General features: G+C 53.7%; 2 protein-coding genes across 3 annotated transcripts in view; both read right to left on the bottom strand.

The window, feature by feature from the left end:
* The window catches only part of CCNF (cyclin F), a 29,299-nt gene extending 16,112 nt beyond the window's left edge, over positions 1-13,187 (bottom strand). The window contains exons 1-9 of one of the 2 annotated variants that reach the window (XM_017510995.2): positions 13,087-13,187; positions 11,235-11,389; positions 9,772-9,878; positions 7,658-7,725; positions 6,196-6,389; positions 5,393-5,446; positions 4,278-4,382; positions 3,905-3,982; positions 280-431 (exon numbers count right to left, since the gene is read on the bottom strand). In XM_017510995.2, coding sequence (XP_017366484.1) covers positions 280-431; positions 3,905-3,982; positions 4,278-4,382; positions 5,393-5,446; positions 6,196-6,389; positions 7,658-7,725; positions 9,772-9,878; positions 11,235-11,389; positions 13,087-13,102 — 929 coding nt within the window. In that variant the 5' untranslated portion in view covers positions 13,103-13,187. The remainder of the gene's footprint in view (positions 1-279; positions 432-3,904; positions 3,983-4,277; positions 4,383-5,392; positions 5,447-6,195; positions 6,390-7,657; positions 7,726-9,771; positions 9,879-11,234; positions 11,390-13,086) is intronic. The other variant, XM_017510997.2, reaches the window with a different exon arrangement.
* Positions 13,188-14,070: 883 nt separating this feature from the next.
* The window catches only part of LOC108290826 (ATP-binding cassette sub-family A member 17-like), a 124,074-nt gene continuing 120,616 nt past the window's right edge, over positions 14,071-17,528 (bottom strand). The window contains exon 30 of the mRNA XM_037732299.1: positions 14,071-17,115. Coding sequence (XP_037588227.1) covers positions 16,918-17,115 — 198 coding nt within the window. The 3' untranslated portion in view covers positions 14,071-16,917. The remainder of the gene's footprint in view (positions 17,116-17,528) is intronic.

Genomic DNA, 17,528 nt, shown 5'->3' on the forward strand with positions numbered 1-17,528 from the left:
GAGCTGAGATCATGCCACTGTACTCCAGCCTGGGCAACAGAGTCAGACACCATCTCAAAAAAAAAAAAAAAAGTAACTGAAGAAAGCAGAGTAGGATGTTTTCTTCCAAAAAGTCCATAACTTAGGCATTATCGGTTTTAAAAAAACACCCAAATGGGGGTATCTGGTGAGGTGAAAAAGGGGACTCTATGCTGCCCTGTGGCGGGTGAAAGGGCTCCCTTTCTCTGGAGGCTGGCTGCCGCGCTGCTCTGATTAGAAGCCCCGGCCTGAAGGCCTCACCTCATTGTGTCATTGAGTCCCTTCTGCACAGAGAAGACTTGCTGTTTACTGACAGCCTGGGAGGCCTGAAACAGCTGGCAGACGATCTCACTGGAAGCTCTCACCTCCAGTCCAAGCTGGTTTCCATTTGCACAGGCTTTGGCTAAAGACAGCTGAGGAGGAAAAGACAAACAAGAGCGTGAGGCAGCAGCCGTGGTGCGGTTTTCCATTTCTGAAGCAAAGGGTCACTCAGGGAGCAAACGCATGTGGAAACATCGCCCTCCTTAAACTTAAACCTTCGCAGGCTTCGGGAATGAGGCTGACTAGGGCTTTTTGTTGTTGTTGAGATGCAGTCTTGCTCTGTCGCCAGGCTGGGGTGTAGTGGCGTGATCTTGTTTACTGCAAGCTCTACCTCCTGGGTCCAAGCAATTGCCCTGCCTCAGCCTCCCAAGTAGCTGGGCCTACAGGTGCACACTACCACGCCTGGCTAATCTTTTGTATATTAGTAGAGACTGGGTTTTACCATGTTGGCCAGGATGGTCTCAACCTCCTGACCCTGTGATCCACCTGCCTCAGCCTCCCAAAGTGCTGGGATTACAGGCGTAAGCCACTGTGCCTGGCCTCAGATTTTAATTATTATTCTTTTTTGAATAAGAAAGAGATGACATGATATATCATGAAAGACTAGTTGCCTTTCCACCCTGGTTCAGGTCTCAGTTCCTTACATGGTTAATGCCTGGGGCAGCTGTGTTAAGTCTCTGGCCACACGCCCCGGTGCTCTCTGAAAGGCTTATGCCAATGTTTACACTCAGGATTAGGAGAACCTGCTTCATCACAGCTTCATAGCACCAAACACTGTGATTATTAAAAACAGCTATTTTCAGAAGTTACTAGCTAGCCACTCAAAAACATATACATAAAATTTGCTAATGTGATCAGCCCAAAATATCTCATTTAAAAGTGCACTTATGAATAGTAGTAAGGTTGAACATTCCAATTTCTAACCGGTTTATTTCCTCTTTTGATTTATTTATTATTATTTTTTGGCCAGTTTCAGTGGCTCACCCCTGTATTCCCAGCACTTTTGGAGGCCGAGGCAGGAAGATTACTTGAGATCAGGAGTTTGAGACCAGCCTGGCCACCATGGCAAAACCTCGTCTCTATTAAAAATACAAGTTAGTTGGGTGTGGTGGCAGGCGCCTATAGTCCAGCTACTCAGAAGGCTTGAACCCAGGCAGCAGAGGTTGCAGTGAGCTGAGATCACACCACTGCGGTCTAGCCCAGGCAATGGAGAGAGAGCTCCTGGCCTCAAGTGATCTTCCCGCCTTGGCCTCCCAAAGTGTTGGGATTATAAATGTGAGCCGCTGAGCATGGCCCTATTTCCTCTTTTATGACAATCAACTGAGGCCCTCTCAACTTCCATCAGGGTCTTTCTATTCTTACTGATTACCCTGAGTTTCCAACAGACCTACATTGGTGCATTTCTTGTAAAAACTTTGTTGAGATAGGGTCTCCCTCTGCAGCCCAGGCTGAAGTGCAGTCGTGTGATCATGGCTCACTGCAGCCTTGACTTCCTGAGCTCAAGAGATCCTTCTGCCTGAGTAGCTGGGACTATGAGGCACACACCACCACATCCAGCTAATTTTAGAATTTTTTGTCGAGATGGGGTCTCACTATGTTGCCAGGGCCCGTCTTGAACTCCTGGGCTCAAGTGATCCTCCCAACTCAACCTCCTAAAGTATTGGGATTACAGGCATGAGCCACCACTCCTGGCCTTCTTATAAATCTGTTGACTGACATTTTGGACGTGAACACCACCACAATGTGCCTGCCATAACACATCGGGCTGGACCATTATCAATCTGTAGTTTTGTTCCTAGTATGTGAGCACAGATCACTCTGCCATCCACTTGGTAGGGTGATAAGAACAAGCTTCTATCTATTTTGCAGAGGGGCTTTCTTTGATTTGTCCTGACAACTTCTTTTTTTGTTGGTTTTTTTGAGACAGAGTCTTGCTCTGCCCAGACTGCAGTGCAGTGACACGATCTCGGCTCCCTGCAACCTCTGCCTCCCAGGTTGAAGTGATTCTCCCGCCTCAGCCTCCTGAGTAGCAGGTACCTGCCACCATGGCTGGCTAATTTTTGTATTTTTAGTAGAGACAGTGTGTCATCATGCTGGTCTCAAACTTGTGACCTCAGATGATCTCCCCGCCCCACCCCTGGCCTCGGCCTCCCAGAGTGCTGGGATTACAGGCATGAGCCACTGCATTTGGCCCCGATGACTTTCTTTTTTTTTGGGGGGTGGGGGGGGGACGGACTCTTGCTCTGTTGCCCAGGGCTGGAGGGCAGTGGCATAATCTCAGCTAACTGCAGCCTCCGCTTCCTGGGTTCAAGCAATTCTCCTGACTTAGTCTCCTGAGAAGCTGGGATTAAAGGTGTTCGGTATTTTTAGTAGAGATGGGGTTTCACCATGTTGGTCAATCTGGACTGGACTCCTGATCTCATGATCCACCTGCCTCGGCCTCCCAAAATGCTGGGATTACAGGCGTGAGCCACGGTGCCCAGTCCCTGACGACTTCTTTGGAGCTGTGAGGGGAGAGTCTACCAATGCTTGATCTCCTATCTCTAGCCCTGGATGACTTGGTGAGCAGGTGACATGGCGGGCAAGGCAGTAATAGGAAGAGGGAGCAGGAAGGGACTCCACATGCTCTCAAGTAGCCTCAAGTTTTGTTCTACTTATGGGATAACTTTCAAGAGTGGTACAAACTTTGACAGCAGCTGTAGTTCATAAGCATTTGAAAATTAAGAGGCTGCTGGCTGAGAGGCAAGGGTGGATAGGGAGAGATTAATATCCCATTTCCCAGCTCTTCACGCTGTGTACCTGTCCCTTAAGACTCAGTTCCAATGCTGGGCGCAGTGGCTCACACCTGTAATCCCAGCACTTTGGGAGGCCAAGGTGGGCAGATCACCTGAGGTTGACAGTTCGAGACCAACCTGACCAACATGGAGAAACCATGTCTCTACTAAAAATACAAAAATTAGCCAGGCGGGGTGGCGCATGCCTGTAATCCCAGCTACTCTGGAGGCTGAGGCAGGAGAATAGCTTGAACCCGAGAGATGGAGGTTCCGGTAAGCCAAGATGGTGCCACTGCCCTCCAGCCTGGGCAACAAGAGTGAGACTCCATCTCAAAAAAAAAGACTCAGTTCCAGTCCTGAACTGATCTCCTTTTTTTTTTTTTTTTTTTAGACAAAGTTTCACTCATCTCCTAGGCTGGAGTGCAATGGGGCGATCTTGGCTCATGGCAACCTCCGCCTCACCAGTTCAAGCGATTCTCCCACCTCAGCTTCCTGAGTAGCTGGGGTTACAGGCACTTACCGCCCCGCCTGGCTAATTTTTTGTATTTTTAGTAGAGACAGGGTTTCTCCATGTTGGTCAGGCTGGCTTTGAACCCCTGACCTCAGGTGATCTCCCCTCCTTGGCCTCCCAAACTGCTGGGATTATATGCTCAGCCACTGTGCCCAGCCTCCTGAACTGCTCTTATGGTATCCCTCAATCCCAGCCTCCCAGGTGGGAGCCCAGATAGTCCTGCCCCAAGGCTGGAGGGAGAAAAGCTGGCTCCCCACGTCATCCCAGCCCCGGACATCACCTGCGCTTCCCAGCAGCCCTTGGCAGCGTAGTCCCTGAGTTTTCGGAAGCTGTGGAGACATCGCCCAGGATCTGACATCTGTCAATGGGAGAAGATCATCGGGCCTTCACACAACTGTGTCTCAGGAGGAACAGAGTACCAAGACACAGAAGGGCCGACACTAAGCTAACTTCCCACCTCTTCTCTCTCAAATGGCGGGAGTCATTTTGGGGGTTGCCAAGAACAGCCGACTGTCCAGTGGCTCCTGGAGGCTGAGAGGCCAGGAGCAGCAAGAGCCACTTCCCTTTTGCAGACAGAACCGCATCCAAGGACCAGCATCAACTGTGCCTCTGTCCAGCGTAACTCCGCCCCACCCAGAGCAGGCTCCACTCACATCTGTCCTCCTGTCGCTTTCCCAGAGGAGGTATGAGCTGGTCAGACATCCCTGATGAGCAGCCTCTTCAAACAGGTCACGAGCCTGCTGCTGCTTTCCTTCATCCTAAAACAAATCCCAGCAGAGTTCATTCTTCTCTTATTATTATTTTTTGAGACAGTTTTGCTCTTGTGGCACAAGTTGGAGTGCAACGGCATGATCTTGGATCACTGCAACCTCTGCCTCCCATGTTCATGCAATTCCCCTGCCTCAGCCTCCTGAGTAGCTGCGATTACAGGTGCCTGCTACCACACCCCGCTAATTTTTGCATTTTAGTAGAGACAGGGTTTCACCAGGTTGGCCAGGCTGGTCTCAAACTCCTGGCTTCAGGTGGCCACCCACCTTGGCCTCCCAAAGTGCTGGGATTACAGGCATGAGCCCCTGTGCCCAGCCTCCGTACTCTTAAGTAGTAACACACATTGCTCTGAGCTTTAATAAAATGAGTTATTGAAATCAGAGCAGAAATGACTTCTCTACAGAGACAGCATTCCATACCCAGCGAGGAGCATGAACTCAGAGCTTCAGCCACAGAAGCCCTGCTCTCTTCCTAGAAGGGTTTACATTTGGGCTGGCCTGCAGGACCCCTGGTTCGGCTCTGCACCACCAAAGGCCTATCCTTCTCACTGCTGCCGAAAGAACTGCCCTGAACTGCCATGACAGTGCTGGTGGCTCTCAGGGCTTCTCCTCAGTGTCCTTCTCTGACGCATTTGCCATGCCTGTCACTAGAAGCCACCACGTTCCTGCAATTTGCCGCAAAGGGGCTTTACGGATCACAAAGCCCATTTGGACATCAAGAGCAAAGAGGTCCGCATGAGCAGCAGGGGAGGCCCACCTCCTGTGATCTCCTCTGCAGTTCTCATCGCCCTCACTCATCCACCAGCTGGGTCATGGAGCCAGGACCATAGCCTGCTGCTGGCCCACGTGTGCTACCTGGCTTCTACCGCTAGGCCTTTCTGGGCAAGGCTTGCCTTTTGTTTTGGGCCTTGGACGCCCCCTGCTGCTGCTTTTCACTGCCAGGATCTTGGCTAGGGATATGTTAAACACAAAGTCCAAGTGCAGAGAACAATGTGACTCACCTCAAACAGACTCAGCACTTTGCCCAAGCAGTGCAATATGGATGCTTTGTGAGTCTTTAAAAAAAGGAGAAAGAAGTGTGATTTCCAGCAGAAAGAACTGACAGAGGCCGCCCCTCCCCAGTCTGTGTGTCTTTGGGTCCCATGCCCATGGCCCTGCTGTCTGGCACTCCCTCCCCTGCAGAGGACCACTCCAAGATTTGAGTCTTGTTGTTTTTTTTTTAATGGAAACAGGGTCTCGCTCTGTCACCCAGGCTGGAGTGCAGTGGCGTAGTCACAGCTCATAGCAACCTCAACCTTGCAGGCTCAAGCGATCCCCCCCACCTCAGCCTCCTAAGTAACTGGGACAATAGGTATGCACCACCACCTCTGGCTAACATTTTTGTATTTTTTTGTAGAGACAAAGTTTCATCATGTTACCCAGGGTGGTCTTGAACTCCTGGCCACAAGCAATTCTCCAGCCTTGGCCCTCCAAAGTGTTAGATAACAGGCATGAGCCACTGCACCCGGCCAGATTTGTGCCTTGAGCTCCAACTGCTGCATGCAGCCTCAGCCCCATGTTTCCAGCCGTCAACAGGTATGCCCAGAACTCTGCAGCCCACCCCGGCTCTCAGGCTTCCTCCTCTCCTGCCAGGTAATTTCAAGACGCTTTCCCTACACCTGCACTGTTTTCTGCATCTTCACTTCCCTTAGGCACCTGACTTTCCAGGGTCCAGAGTTACTCTCAGGGTGTTCCTGGGACCCTGCAGGTGGCCTCACAGGTGCTGCTGGTCGCCCCTCGCCCCTCGACCCTTGCCCAGACTCACCCTCTGCAGTTGGCACTCCGCCCTGAGGCTCTCGTGAACCACGGCCTTGCAGCAGCTTCCGCTCACCGACCACGGAGGGCGGATGAAGAGCCAGATGAAGGGCACGGCACCAACGTTCAGCCGCTCCGCGAGACTGAAGAAGTGAGAGGCCTTCAGGCCATTCACTTCCGCACGGGCCTCTTCAGACACAGACACTGCGGGGACAGACAGGACAAGGCCCAGGGATGTCTCTTGGGCACAGAATGTGGAAAGTTCTGCATGGTCTTGGTGGACAGTGTAAAGCTTAAAGCCCACCATAGTGCAATGCAGCTGGTGTTTCAGGAGGGAAGAGCCCTCTAGGATGGGAGTACCTGCCTCTCCTCCCCCTACTTGGTTAATGTCTGGAACAGGAGGGTCATTGTGATCAATGTCCCTGCTGCACTCCTCCCAGAAGCCTGGATTCTGAAGGCAAGGGGGAGGAGACCCCAACACGCTTCATGTCCCATCCTCCCTCCAGCTGGGAACCGCTTCCTGACCCCCTGGTAATGGGTCTAGGGCAGGGGTGGGGGTTCTTTTTGGGAACAGGAGAACATTCTAAAATTAGACAGTGGCAATGGCGGCACGACCCTGTGAATATACTAAAAACCACAGAGTTACACACTTTAGATGGGTGAACTATACCGTGTGGGAATTTTATGTCTGGGAACTGCTCTCTGATGGAAGGGTGGAGATAGGACCTCAGCTACCCCCAATCTTGGAGGAGGGTGTTGCTCATGGTCCCTCCCTGTCAAGTCACCGAAATCCTGCTAGCTGGTAAACGGAAGAGACTCTCCCAGCAAGACACCAGATCGTTTAGAAGTAGGAATGCGGCAGGCTACACCCCAGTCTTTATGTATTTTGGGAGCTGGGACAGGTCGTGGGCTCATTCCTTGGGGTGCTGAGCAGGTAAGCGGGAACTGGTAAGAAAAGGCTGCACAAGGTTCTTTCAAGAAGCACCTGCCTCTGGGGATGAAGGGATCCAGACACCAGGCCAGCTCCGGCCTGCCCGATCCTGCTTCCTGTTTAGAAGCTCGGCGCTGTATTACTAACTGTGGAACTGGCACACTGACCTCTGTCTCAGAGTTCTCAGTGGATGGCCAAGGAGAGGGCCAGCATCCACGTGCGGGCCTGCGTGCTCATGGCACAGAGGGCGGGAGCCCAAACAGCCCCTGTGCTGAGGCTCTGGCTTAGTCACTCTTTGCAAACTGAAATGAAAGGGTCTGCTAAAACCAGAGGTGACTCTCTCATAACCTAAAAGGCAGTATCATTAGTGGGTCCCTTAGCAGGTACATCTGGGCACAAGCTCCTGAGAGGGGATGGGAAGGCAGGCCATCAGATAGAGCAAAAACAGCAACTGAATTGCTAACATAGGGACCACCACTTTGTAGGGCCAAAGGCTCACGCTTATCTAAAGCGCCAACATGCAGGCGGGGTCAGGACTTACGGCCTTCATTGTAGAGGTAGGCTATGCCCAGCTTCACAGCAGCTTCGAAATTCCCCTTTTCAGCAGCCCTGAAATATTAAGAAAATAAAACATCACAATATTTTATGCCACAAACATTATGAAGCACCACAGCCCTTTAAGTCAGAATACTTGATCGCTGAATCACACACACACACACGCACACATATATATATTTTGTTTGTTTTTGAGAAAGGGTCTTGCTCTGTTGCCCAGGCTGGATCACAGTGGTGATCCTGCAGTGGTGTAATCATGGCTCACTGCAGCCTCAACCTCCTGGGCTTAAACCATCCTCCTACCCTGGCCTCCCAACAGCTAGGACCACAGGCATGTGCCACCATGCCAAGCTAGTTAAAAAAAAAAATTTTTTTTTTCTAGAGACAGGGTCTTGCTACGTTGCCTAGGCTAGTCTCAAACTCCTAGCGCCAATCGATCCTCCTGCCTCGGCCTCACAAAGTGCTGGGATTATAGGTATGAGCCGTCACACCTGGCCCTAGAACATTTCTTTATGTCGTGTAGTCAAATACAAATTATCCATTACATAGCAGGGTCTGTGAAAGCCAGTCACAAAAGACCATGTGTTGCATGATTCCATGTGAACTGCTCACAAGCCGAAAATCCAGAGTGACAGAAAATCGATTAGGGGTTGTCTAGAGTTTCCAGGATCGTGGGGAAAATGGGAAGTGACTGCTGATACGGACAAACTTTCTTCTTGGGGTGAGGGGAATGTTCTAAAGTTATATACTGGTGATATCTATATAACTCTCAATATACCAAAAACCAACGAACTACACATTGTACTTATTTATTTATTTAGAGACGGAATCTCATCGTGTCGCCAAGGCTGGAGTGCAGTGGAGCGATCCTGGCTAGCCGCAACCTCCACCTCCCGGGTTCAAGCGATTCTCCTGCCTCAGCCTCCTGAGTAGCTGGGATTACAGGTGCATACCACCATGCCCGTCTAATTTTTGTATTTTTAGTAGAGACGGGGTTTCACCATGTTGGTCAGGCTAGTCTTGAACTCCTGACCTTGTGATCCGCCAGCCTCAGCCTCCCAAAGTACTAGAATTACAAATGTGAGCTACTATGACTGGCCACATCTTATTTTTTTATTTTTTATTTTTCTTTTTGAGACAGTCCTACCCCATTACCCAGGCTGGAGTGCAACGGCGTGATTCTGGCTCACTGCAATCTCTGCCTCCCAGGTTCAAGCAATTCTCATGTTTTAGCCTCCAGAGTAGCTGGGACTACAAATGCCCATCACTGTACCCAGCTAATTTTTGTATTTTTAGTAGAGACAGGGTTTTGCCATGTTGGCCAGGCTGGTCTTAAACTCCCCACCTAAAGTGATCCACCCACCTCAGCCTCCCAAGGTGCTGGGAATACAGGTGTGAGCAACCACAACTAGGTGAGTTATATACTTTAAATAGGTGAACTGTGTGATGTGTGGATCCTGTCTCAATAAGAAATATACACATTCCAACTGGAAGCAGCTGAAGCACAGCCGCGGTAACATGGCTGCCTGCCTTTGCTGGCTGTCTGTCTATCTTGATTTCTGGCAACTCAGGTGGACGAAGGCCACAGTGAATCCCCGTCAGAAAAATCCCCGCCTGAGCTGTGGTTCTTTAGTTTGTTAAGCTCAAGCTAGGCCTGCTTCTGAGGGCGGCCTACCTGGGCCCATGACCACATACGAGCAGGGTGCGGGGTGCAGGCTGGGGTGGAATCTGCCAGTGAATGAAATGCCATAGGACAGAAATCACATTGTTTTGACCACAGGGAAGGAAGGCTGAGTGGTTTCCTCCGGAAGGTGACTTGTGTCTGGGTCATGTGGAAATCGGTCACAGCCCTCTGGAGGTACCGTGGGCCCATGTCAGTGGCATGGAGAATGACTGACAGCACGACCTGCTGGAAGGTGTGTGGCTTTTGTGGCCCGATGTGTGAAGTCTGCCGCCCTCAGTCACTCCCCAGGGGATGAGGCAATGTCACAGGAGACAGCAACAGGAAAATCGCTGCTGAATCAGGCCTCGGGACACAGGCTGGCACATAGAAAGGCCAAGGCAGGAGAAGACCAAGCCATTCTCAGGGTGCAGAGATACCTTTCAAAGAGCTTCAGGTTCCCTGGAGACGGCCACAGCTCCTGGAAGCTGGCACATGCCCACACGCTGGCGTGGTTGTCCACCAGGTCCTTCAGCTGGGAGTGCACCTGCAGAACAATGGGGGCCGGGCTGGGTCATGGAGGGACCACCTGAAATGAAAGCCCCACGCCTGGAGGCTCTTAAGGATGAAGTGCAGATGCAGGGTCTCCTGTCTCCCTCCCCATGCTAATAGTTGAGGTCCCCAATCTCTGCGTGAAAGCAACAGTCGCTTTGAACAGAGAGGAGAGCCCCAGAAATGCATTTCTCTGAGGTTCTAAAGGGGGGTGGAGGACAATGGTCCTGGGAGGAGGGAACAAGCACCCAGGCTGAGAAGGAGGGTTCGACATCCCTGCAAAGGTATCACCCGCAAAGACCAGGGAAACTGACTTTAAACGGGGGGAGGCAGGACGGAAATGTGTTTTGTGCCTCCCCGCTGGGGGCCTTGATAGTGGGAGTGTGGAAACAGGTCACAGGGTCTCAGGGCAAAGAACGACCCCCATGATGAAGGTCTCAGGTAGAACCTGGAGCCTCTGCGCTGGGCCAACACAGGAAGTGTCTGGGCCGGGACCTGGAGCACAGATAAGCATTTTAAGTGCCAAAGTTTCCACTGACATTGGAAATTCAGCACCCCCTGGGGTCCATACAGTGTGTCACACCTGCAATGGAGGTGGCTTTGGGAGTCAGGAAATGCATTCTTGCTGGAGTTTTCCCATGAATCCATTGTAGACTCTAGGTTAAGTCACTCAGAGTAAGGCTACGGTTCCAATATCTAGAAGGTAACCCCTAGAATCCCTTTCAACGGTAAATGTTACATGGGATTTGTATATAAGAATATATTTTTATCCTTTTAAACACTATTCTATTATCCAAGGGATGCAAATTTCACTGCCATAAAAGGGTACTTTCTCTGTTGACACCACAATGAACAGAGGCAACCTTAGTGTGCTGGGAGACAGCAAAAGAAATTTCTGTAATCAGAATGTCTCAAAGAAAGCATCTGGTAATGTCCTTGTTTCCGTTGCCCTCCTTTTTTTTTTTTTTTTTTTTGATACAGGGTTTCACTTCCATTGCCCAGGCTGGAGTGCAGAGGCACGATCATCGCTCACTGCAGCCTGGACTGCCCAGGCTCAGGTGTTCATCCTGCCTCAGCCTCCCAAGTAAGGGGAGTACCGGCATGCGCCACCACGCACAGCTAATTTTTGTATTTTTTGTAGAAACGAGGTCTTGCTATTGCTGGTCTTGAACTCCTGGGCTCAAGCGATCTGCCCTCCTAGACTCCCAAAGTGATGGGATTACAAGCGTGAGCCACAGTGCCTGGCCTGCCCTCCTTTTTAGCCAGTTTTGTTCTGACATTTAAGAACACAACGCCTTGATGGTATAATCAACAATGCTAGGGCTCATACTGTTTCCATCTAGGGACTTACGGCTCGGACTGCCAGGATGTCCTCCACAGAAAGCCATTTCAGGATGTGAAACAGCACATCTTCGGGGAGACTCAAGATGGTCAGGTTTCGGGGCCTCCTTCTTATTCTTCGCTTTGTAGGGTAACAGAAACACTTGGCACACCTACAGTGGATCACTTAAGGGAAAAAAGACGGAAGTCTTGATAAGATGAAAAGTTATTCTATATACAACCCTTGAAGGGGAAAAAAAAAAGGATAAATTTCCATCTGAAGATGATCTAATGGTTACTATTCCCTGTACCACAAAAGAAGGAATCATGCTTCTTGTCTCAGACAAAGATTATGCAAAGGAGTGGCATTGCATGAATTACAGAAGACATCACTCATTTTCAAATATTCAACAAATATTTGGCAAATAGCACCCATCATGTAACTTGGCTATTGGGAAACTTTCTGATCCAGGGCCCACACGACACCCAGGAAGGGGAAAAAGCTGCCAAGGCTGAGGACGGTTTTCCTCACATTCACTCTGAGGAAAGCCCCTGGTTAACCCGCGACCCCTGTCCTGGGTTAAAGGGCTCCAGCCTGCCCTCCTCAGGCTGCCAGGGTCTCTCCTCTCGAGGGACCCCAGGAGCCTCTGGTGGATAGCTTGCTTTTGCCACACATGACCAAAGTGCGTAATGTTCAGTAAGGATCTGTAGGCTTGAAGAGCCTTGTTTTCAAGTCCAAATTAGAAGGGTCGGCCGTGGAGAGAAGCCACAGACTTGGAGGCCGGGGGCAGTGTGTGTCCAAGTCTCAGCTCTGCAGACCTGCCGGGCCCCTGAGTCTCAGTGCGTCCACCACTGCAGAATGTGGAGTTGACAGCTACACAGTAAGGTTGTTGCTCAGATCCCAACACAAACCTAAACCTGTAGGTTCGTGTACAGGTGCAATCATTAAAGGTGAGACAGGCTCTCCACCCACCAGGCAGGCAGCCCAGCCATGCTTCTCAGATGTGTGCCCTCTCCTCTCCCCACAGCCCGATTTTCCAAATCCTACTCCGGCCACCCCTTCCTCACTCTAAGCAGATGATCTTAGCCCTTATTACATAGGATAACAGAAGCCCTCAGAGAGGAACCTCAGGATCCTGACTCCCCATCTACAAATCCACCTTTCTATCCATTCTTCTTCCAGTCCTGAAAGGAAACGCCAGTCCCCTCTGTGGGCCCGAATCCCTCCCCGCCAGGACCTCCTAGCGATTGCCCCCTGCTCCCCTCTCTTGCCCTGGGTCTTCTCGTCAGCAGTTAAACCAGCTGCAAAAGCCAAACGTATTCCAGGACTACAAATTCTCAGATTCTATAGACCTCCCCATTACACAGTCCTCATTCTCCGGCTCCAGGACAGACACTTGGAGACGTGTGATAATCGCTGTGATAATAACTGAAACCGCAGCTCGGCTTTCCTCCGCCTCAACGCGCGCGGAGGCGAGCGCGGCTTTCCACGGAGCTGGGTCTCCGGCCCCGCCGGACGGAAGCCCCGTCAGGACCGGCCGGACCGCGGGATCGCCTAGCCCCACGCGCTCCGCAGAACCATCCCCGGCCAGGAGGCGCTGGTGTTTGGCTCCCTGGGACCCGACTGCCGCTCCGGGAACTGGCTGGAAAATGTCGCGGCGGGGGAAGATGCCGAAGGGCTCAGGCGCCCGCCGGGCATTTAAACCGCGCGCCCGGCCGCTGGGGCTCCCCGCGCCGAACGCGACCCCCGCCCCGGGTTAAAGGGCTCCAGCCCGCCCTCCTCAGGCCGCCAGAATCTTTCCTCTCGCGGGATCCGCCGCCGCCCCTCAGGGCAGGCAGAAGGGGCGCGGGGCAGAGACCAGCGGACATCGCCCGGTACTCACCGCCGCCGCTCCCCATCGCAGCGCTGGCGTAGCTGCAGTCAGAGCCCGCCTGAGAGCGCGCCCGTGTCCCGGCTGGAGCGCGCCGGCCCCTCGCGCAAGCGCAGACCCCGCCCCGCTGCCCGCCCCAGTTTTCAAACGCGCCCAGCCCTCCCATTGGCCTGCCCGGGGGGGGCCGCCGGCGGCCCCGCCCATGCCCCGCCTTGTTCACGCCTTATGCCCCGCCTTTCACGCCCACCCCGCTTGCTCCGGGCGCCCGCCATTGGCCTCACCAGGACGCAAATTCGAACATTGGCCGCTGATTGGTGGAGCCCGCGTGGCCGCCCCGCCTCCCCAGCGGGGAAGTGAGTCCCTGAGGAGCGCGGCTCCCGGGCGGCGGGCGAGGGTTTGGCGGCGTAGTTTCCCGCCCGCGTGGGTCCAGGCTTCGCCGCTGACTCGGGCGACTGGCATCCGCGATGCCAGATAGGCTGCGAAGACGCATGCCGGCGGCCAGGGGAAAGGGGACTCCTTGGCGTCCCTCGCAGTCACCGCCATGACCCGGCCTGCTAGAGCCCCGACGTGGCGCTTCTGGGACTAGGCGGTGCCCTGCCCCGGTCCCGGGGTCGGTCCTGGGCCCGCGACGCTCGCCCCTAGCCTGCACGGTCTTTCCGCCTCCTGCTTCAGGTGGAGACCCTTGGGTTTGTGGCCGAGCCGCTTCTGGGCGGGGATGCTGGCCCAGATCGTGGTAGGGAAAGGGGGTGGGAGCCGGCGCTGCAAGTCTCCCCTGGCCTACCCTCCGGAACGCTGACCCCTTCTTCCCGCGAAACGTGGCGCACCCTGGACGCCTCAGTGCCCCAGGACCGGGGCAAGCCCTCCCCACCACTTTGACCGGTTGCTGCCCCCTGCCTCGCCTCCTCGGCGCCACTTGGGAGCTGCTCGCGGAGGGAGGTGTCACATCTGCTCACTCTTGTGTCCGGCAGAGCCCATCCGAGCTGTCCTTCAGGAATCAGCCACACTCCACCCCTTTCACGGCACGGGCTGTCAAGGGAAGACACTCAGCCTCCCGAGGGTCTGGTGGAGGCGGGGGCCTGGGCCAAGGCTGCCCCCCTCTCCCTCACGCTTCCCTCAGTCTGCACCCTCCCATCCTTCTGAGTGCCCACGGCCCTCGTGACCACAGAACCCCTAAAGGTACTGCGCCTGTCCTGGGCACAGACAGGAGCTCTGGCGTGCAGGCGTCAGCCAGCCTGGAGCGAGACAGAGTACGCAGGTGATCACAGCACAGGGCACAGAGTTCGTGGCCCCAGAGAGGCCCTGGAAGTTGGGACTATTCCCTGCCCTGGAATCAGGAAGCTGGTGAAGGAGGGTGAAGAGAGGACAGGATGAGCGAGTTTGGGGCCTGCTCCCCAGATATCCCATGTTCTCAGCCCCCAGATTTCTTATCCCATCATCTCATTTTTGTCTGCCTAGGTTACTGTTTCCTACTTTGTCACTGTTACCTGTCTCCCCCTAGGGCAGAGGTTCACTTTCAGGGTGAGCCTCTTGAAGGGATTAATCAAGAGCCAGCCATGAGCACACTGGTGACACCGGCTACCTCTAGGACCCAGAACAGCATCCCTGCTCCCTATGTTGTTTGAGTCCATCCTGTGCTTTGTGTCCTGATCACTCTTCTTTCTATATTGAGAGGCAAATGTCTTTTTCAGGGAGCAGGAGTTGTCTTGGCTCCAGCCATGCCTGGCTCATTCCACCCACTGCGCTGGCAGCCGGAGCCTCCAGGGCTGCACTGGGGTGATGAGTGGCTCCTCCAGGGTGTCAGCCCATTTCCCACTGGGCTTCAGAAATGATCAGTAAGGATCTGTGGGTTTGAAGAGTCTTGTTTTCAAGTCCAAATTAGAAGGGTCAGCCCTGGAGAGAAGCCACAGACTTGGAGGCCGGAGCAGTGTGTGTCCACCTTGTGTCTCAGGGTGCGTTGGGTGGCATGGCCTGCTGTGGGAGGGAGCGTACTGGATGGACAAACGATCTGGGCAGGGGATTCTAGAAGAGGGTGAAAGTCCACACATCCAAGGTGACGCCTTGTTGGAAAAGTCCAAACCGTTAGGAGCTCAGGGAAATTCCTGGTGGAATGAGGTGTCAGTTGAAAATGTCATGGGTGGTGAGGGTCGGGGGAGAGTACGGGAACACGAAGTAGGTTGGGAGCCTGAGACATCCCACATTCAAAGAGGAGGATGGGCCTTCAGTGGAGGCAGAGAGGGTCATGGGAGGAATGAGAGCTGGATGTGGGAGCAGAGGTGGCCTTCATCACAGGGAGCAGTCACCTGAAACAAGCACTAAGAAGAGGGTGGGTTGGCGACCACAGGTGTGCCATGCCATTGTTCTGGGCAAGAGCTGTGGGAAGCATAGGCAAGGCCGGTGCCCCACATGTTCCTGAGTCCTGCACCTGAACTTCCCAGAGGGAGCTGAGGGGCCTGTGGCAAGGGACAGTGAGCTCCACAGAGAAAGAAAGGCCGCTGACGGACTCAGAGAGGAGAATGTCCACGACAAAGGCATGTGGCCACATCCATCTGCATCTGGATGTATGGGGCCTACGGGGCCTCTGCTCAGTGGAGGCTCTCAGTGGAGGTTCTCACACTGGAGCTGTGTCAGAGCACCTGCTATAGGGCTTGTTGCAACATGGATTGCTGGCACTGCCCCAAGCATTTCTGATTCAGTATGTTTGGAGTGGGGTCCAAGAGCCTACATTTCTAACAAGTTTCCCGATGGTGCTGCTGCTGCTGCTGGGACCCCACTGGGAGAACCTCTGCCCCATTGTAACCCTGGCTCCCCTGCCTGTTGATGTGGGAAGTTGCTGGCTGCCTCTAGGGCAGTCAAGCCATGTGGGAGGTGGGGTGCTGCCCACTTCATGGGTGGATATAGGACCACATGTAGCCCTAACTTTGCAGGAGCCAGGGAAGAGGATGAAACTCCACACATCCAAGTATTTAAATACGATAACATCCTAACTTAGGCTAGCAAACTTGTCAATATTTCTTTCTTCCTTCCTTCAGACGAAACTTGTCATTACCACCTGGAGGCCAGGTGTGAGTTGAGAATCATGGTCTCTGCGAAGCTCCACTCTTGCATGTGGCCACAGGAGCCAGGCCTGCCCTGGCCTGCGGACACCCTTCTCTCTTTCTGGCTCTATCCTGCTTTCCAAGGGATCTGTGCACATGTGTGGAACCCCCCACACACCCATCCAAACTCCACCCGCAGTTCTGCAGAGCTGCTGCTTTCCTGCACCTCGAGTCTCAGGCTGCGTTGGCTGGCATGGCCTGCCCTGCCCTGGGAGGGAGTGCACTGGATGGACAAACGATCTGGGCAGGAGATTCTAGACAAGGAAGAGCGCAAGCTTTGGGTGAGCATTTCCCTCTGCCCTGCAGACTTCTTGCCCATGAGCAAGGGCATGGCCAGGACAGGCCCATTGAAGCTGGGCCTGAGGGTGGTGTGATCAAATGACATGATGCCTGCAGGGGATTGACCACAGAGCTGGCACCTGGTCGGGCCATGGTTAGTACTGTGGTCACCCCCTGGCCACCACCCTTGGAAAGGACATGCAAGATGTTTTGAGGCTGCTTCCACAGCCAGGTCTCAGGAAGACCACAGGCTACTCAGGTAGGACTCGGGCATCCGTTTCTACTGAAACGCTCCTGGGTTCTCCAGGGGGCCTCTCAAGTTACCCAATGGGCCCCACTCTGCTCCATGCACTGCAGTTGAGGGGAGAGCCCCGTGCCGAGCCAGCTGGGCTGAGAGCTGCCTCTGTAGCCCTGGAAGCTGAAGGCAGGCCAGGCACACCTGGGCCAACCTGGCACTGGGATGTCTTTATTATAGCAGGACAGGCTCTGAGGGAGGCAGCAGGCACGATGAGGGGCCCTCGTGCTCTGCCTGCTCTCGTCGGCCTTCACTTTGGACCAGGGGCACAGGGCGGGCAAAGCTCAGGAAAATGTCCTCCAGGGTGACCTGACTGACTGCGTAGTCATCCAGCATGTACTTCTTCTTGGCTTGCTCCAGAGTGCCAAACACCTGAGAGGAGGGAGGAGGCTGCTGTGGCCAGGCTGTCCCACAGACGCACACAGGGGAGGACAGGATGGAAGGGCTGGCCTCTGGGACTGTGACAAGGCCCCCAAGAGGCCCATCCCTCTCTCGGCTGTTCCAGAACACTTCCCAAGAAGTCAGTGCTATGGATCTCCACTGCCCGCACTCTTGGGTGGGAATGGTGCCAGAAGGGCAGAGGCCTGGCAGGGTCCCTGGCTTGCTGTGTGTCCCTGGGCATGTGGTGTTTCCTCTCTGGGCCTGCTCTCCTCTCTGTCAAATGAGGGGACAGGAGGACCTGATCTCCAAAGTCCCTTCCAGCTGAAACACCTTCTGTTCTACGAAATCACGTGAACATTGCCATGGAGATGGCAGGACAGCGGCAGCACTGAACATGACTTCAG

This window comes from Cebus imitator, unplaced genomic scaffold, assembly GCF_001604975.1.
Source record: "Cebus imitator isolate Cc_AM_T3 unplaced genomic scaffold, Cebus_imitator-1.0 Scaffold444, whole genome shotgun sequence".
NCBI lineage: Eukaryota > Metazoa > Chordata > Mammalia > Primates > Cebidae > Cebus > Cebus imitator.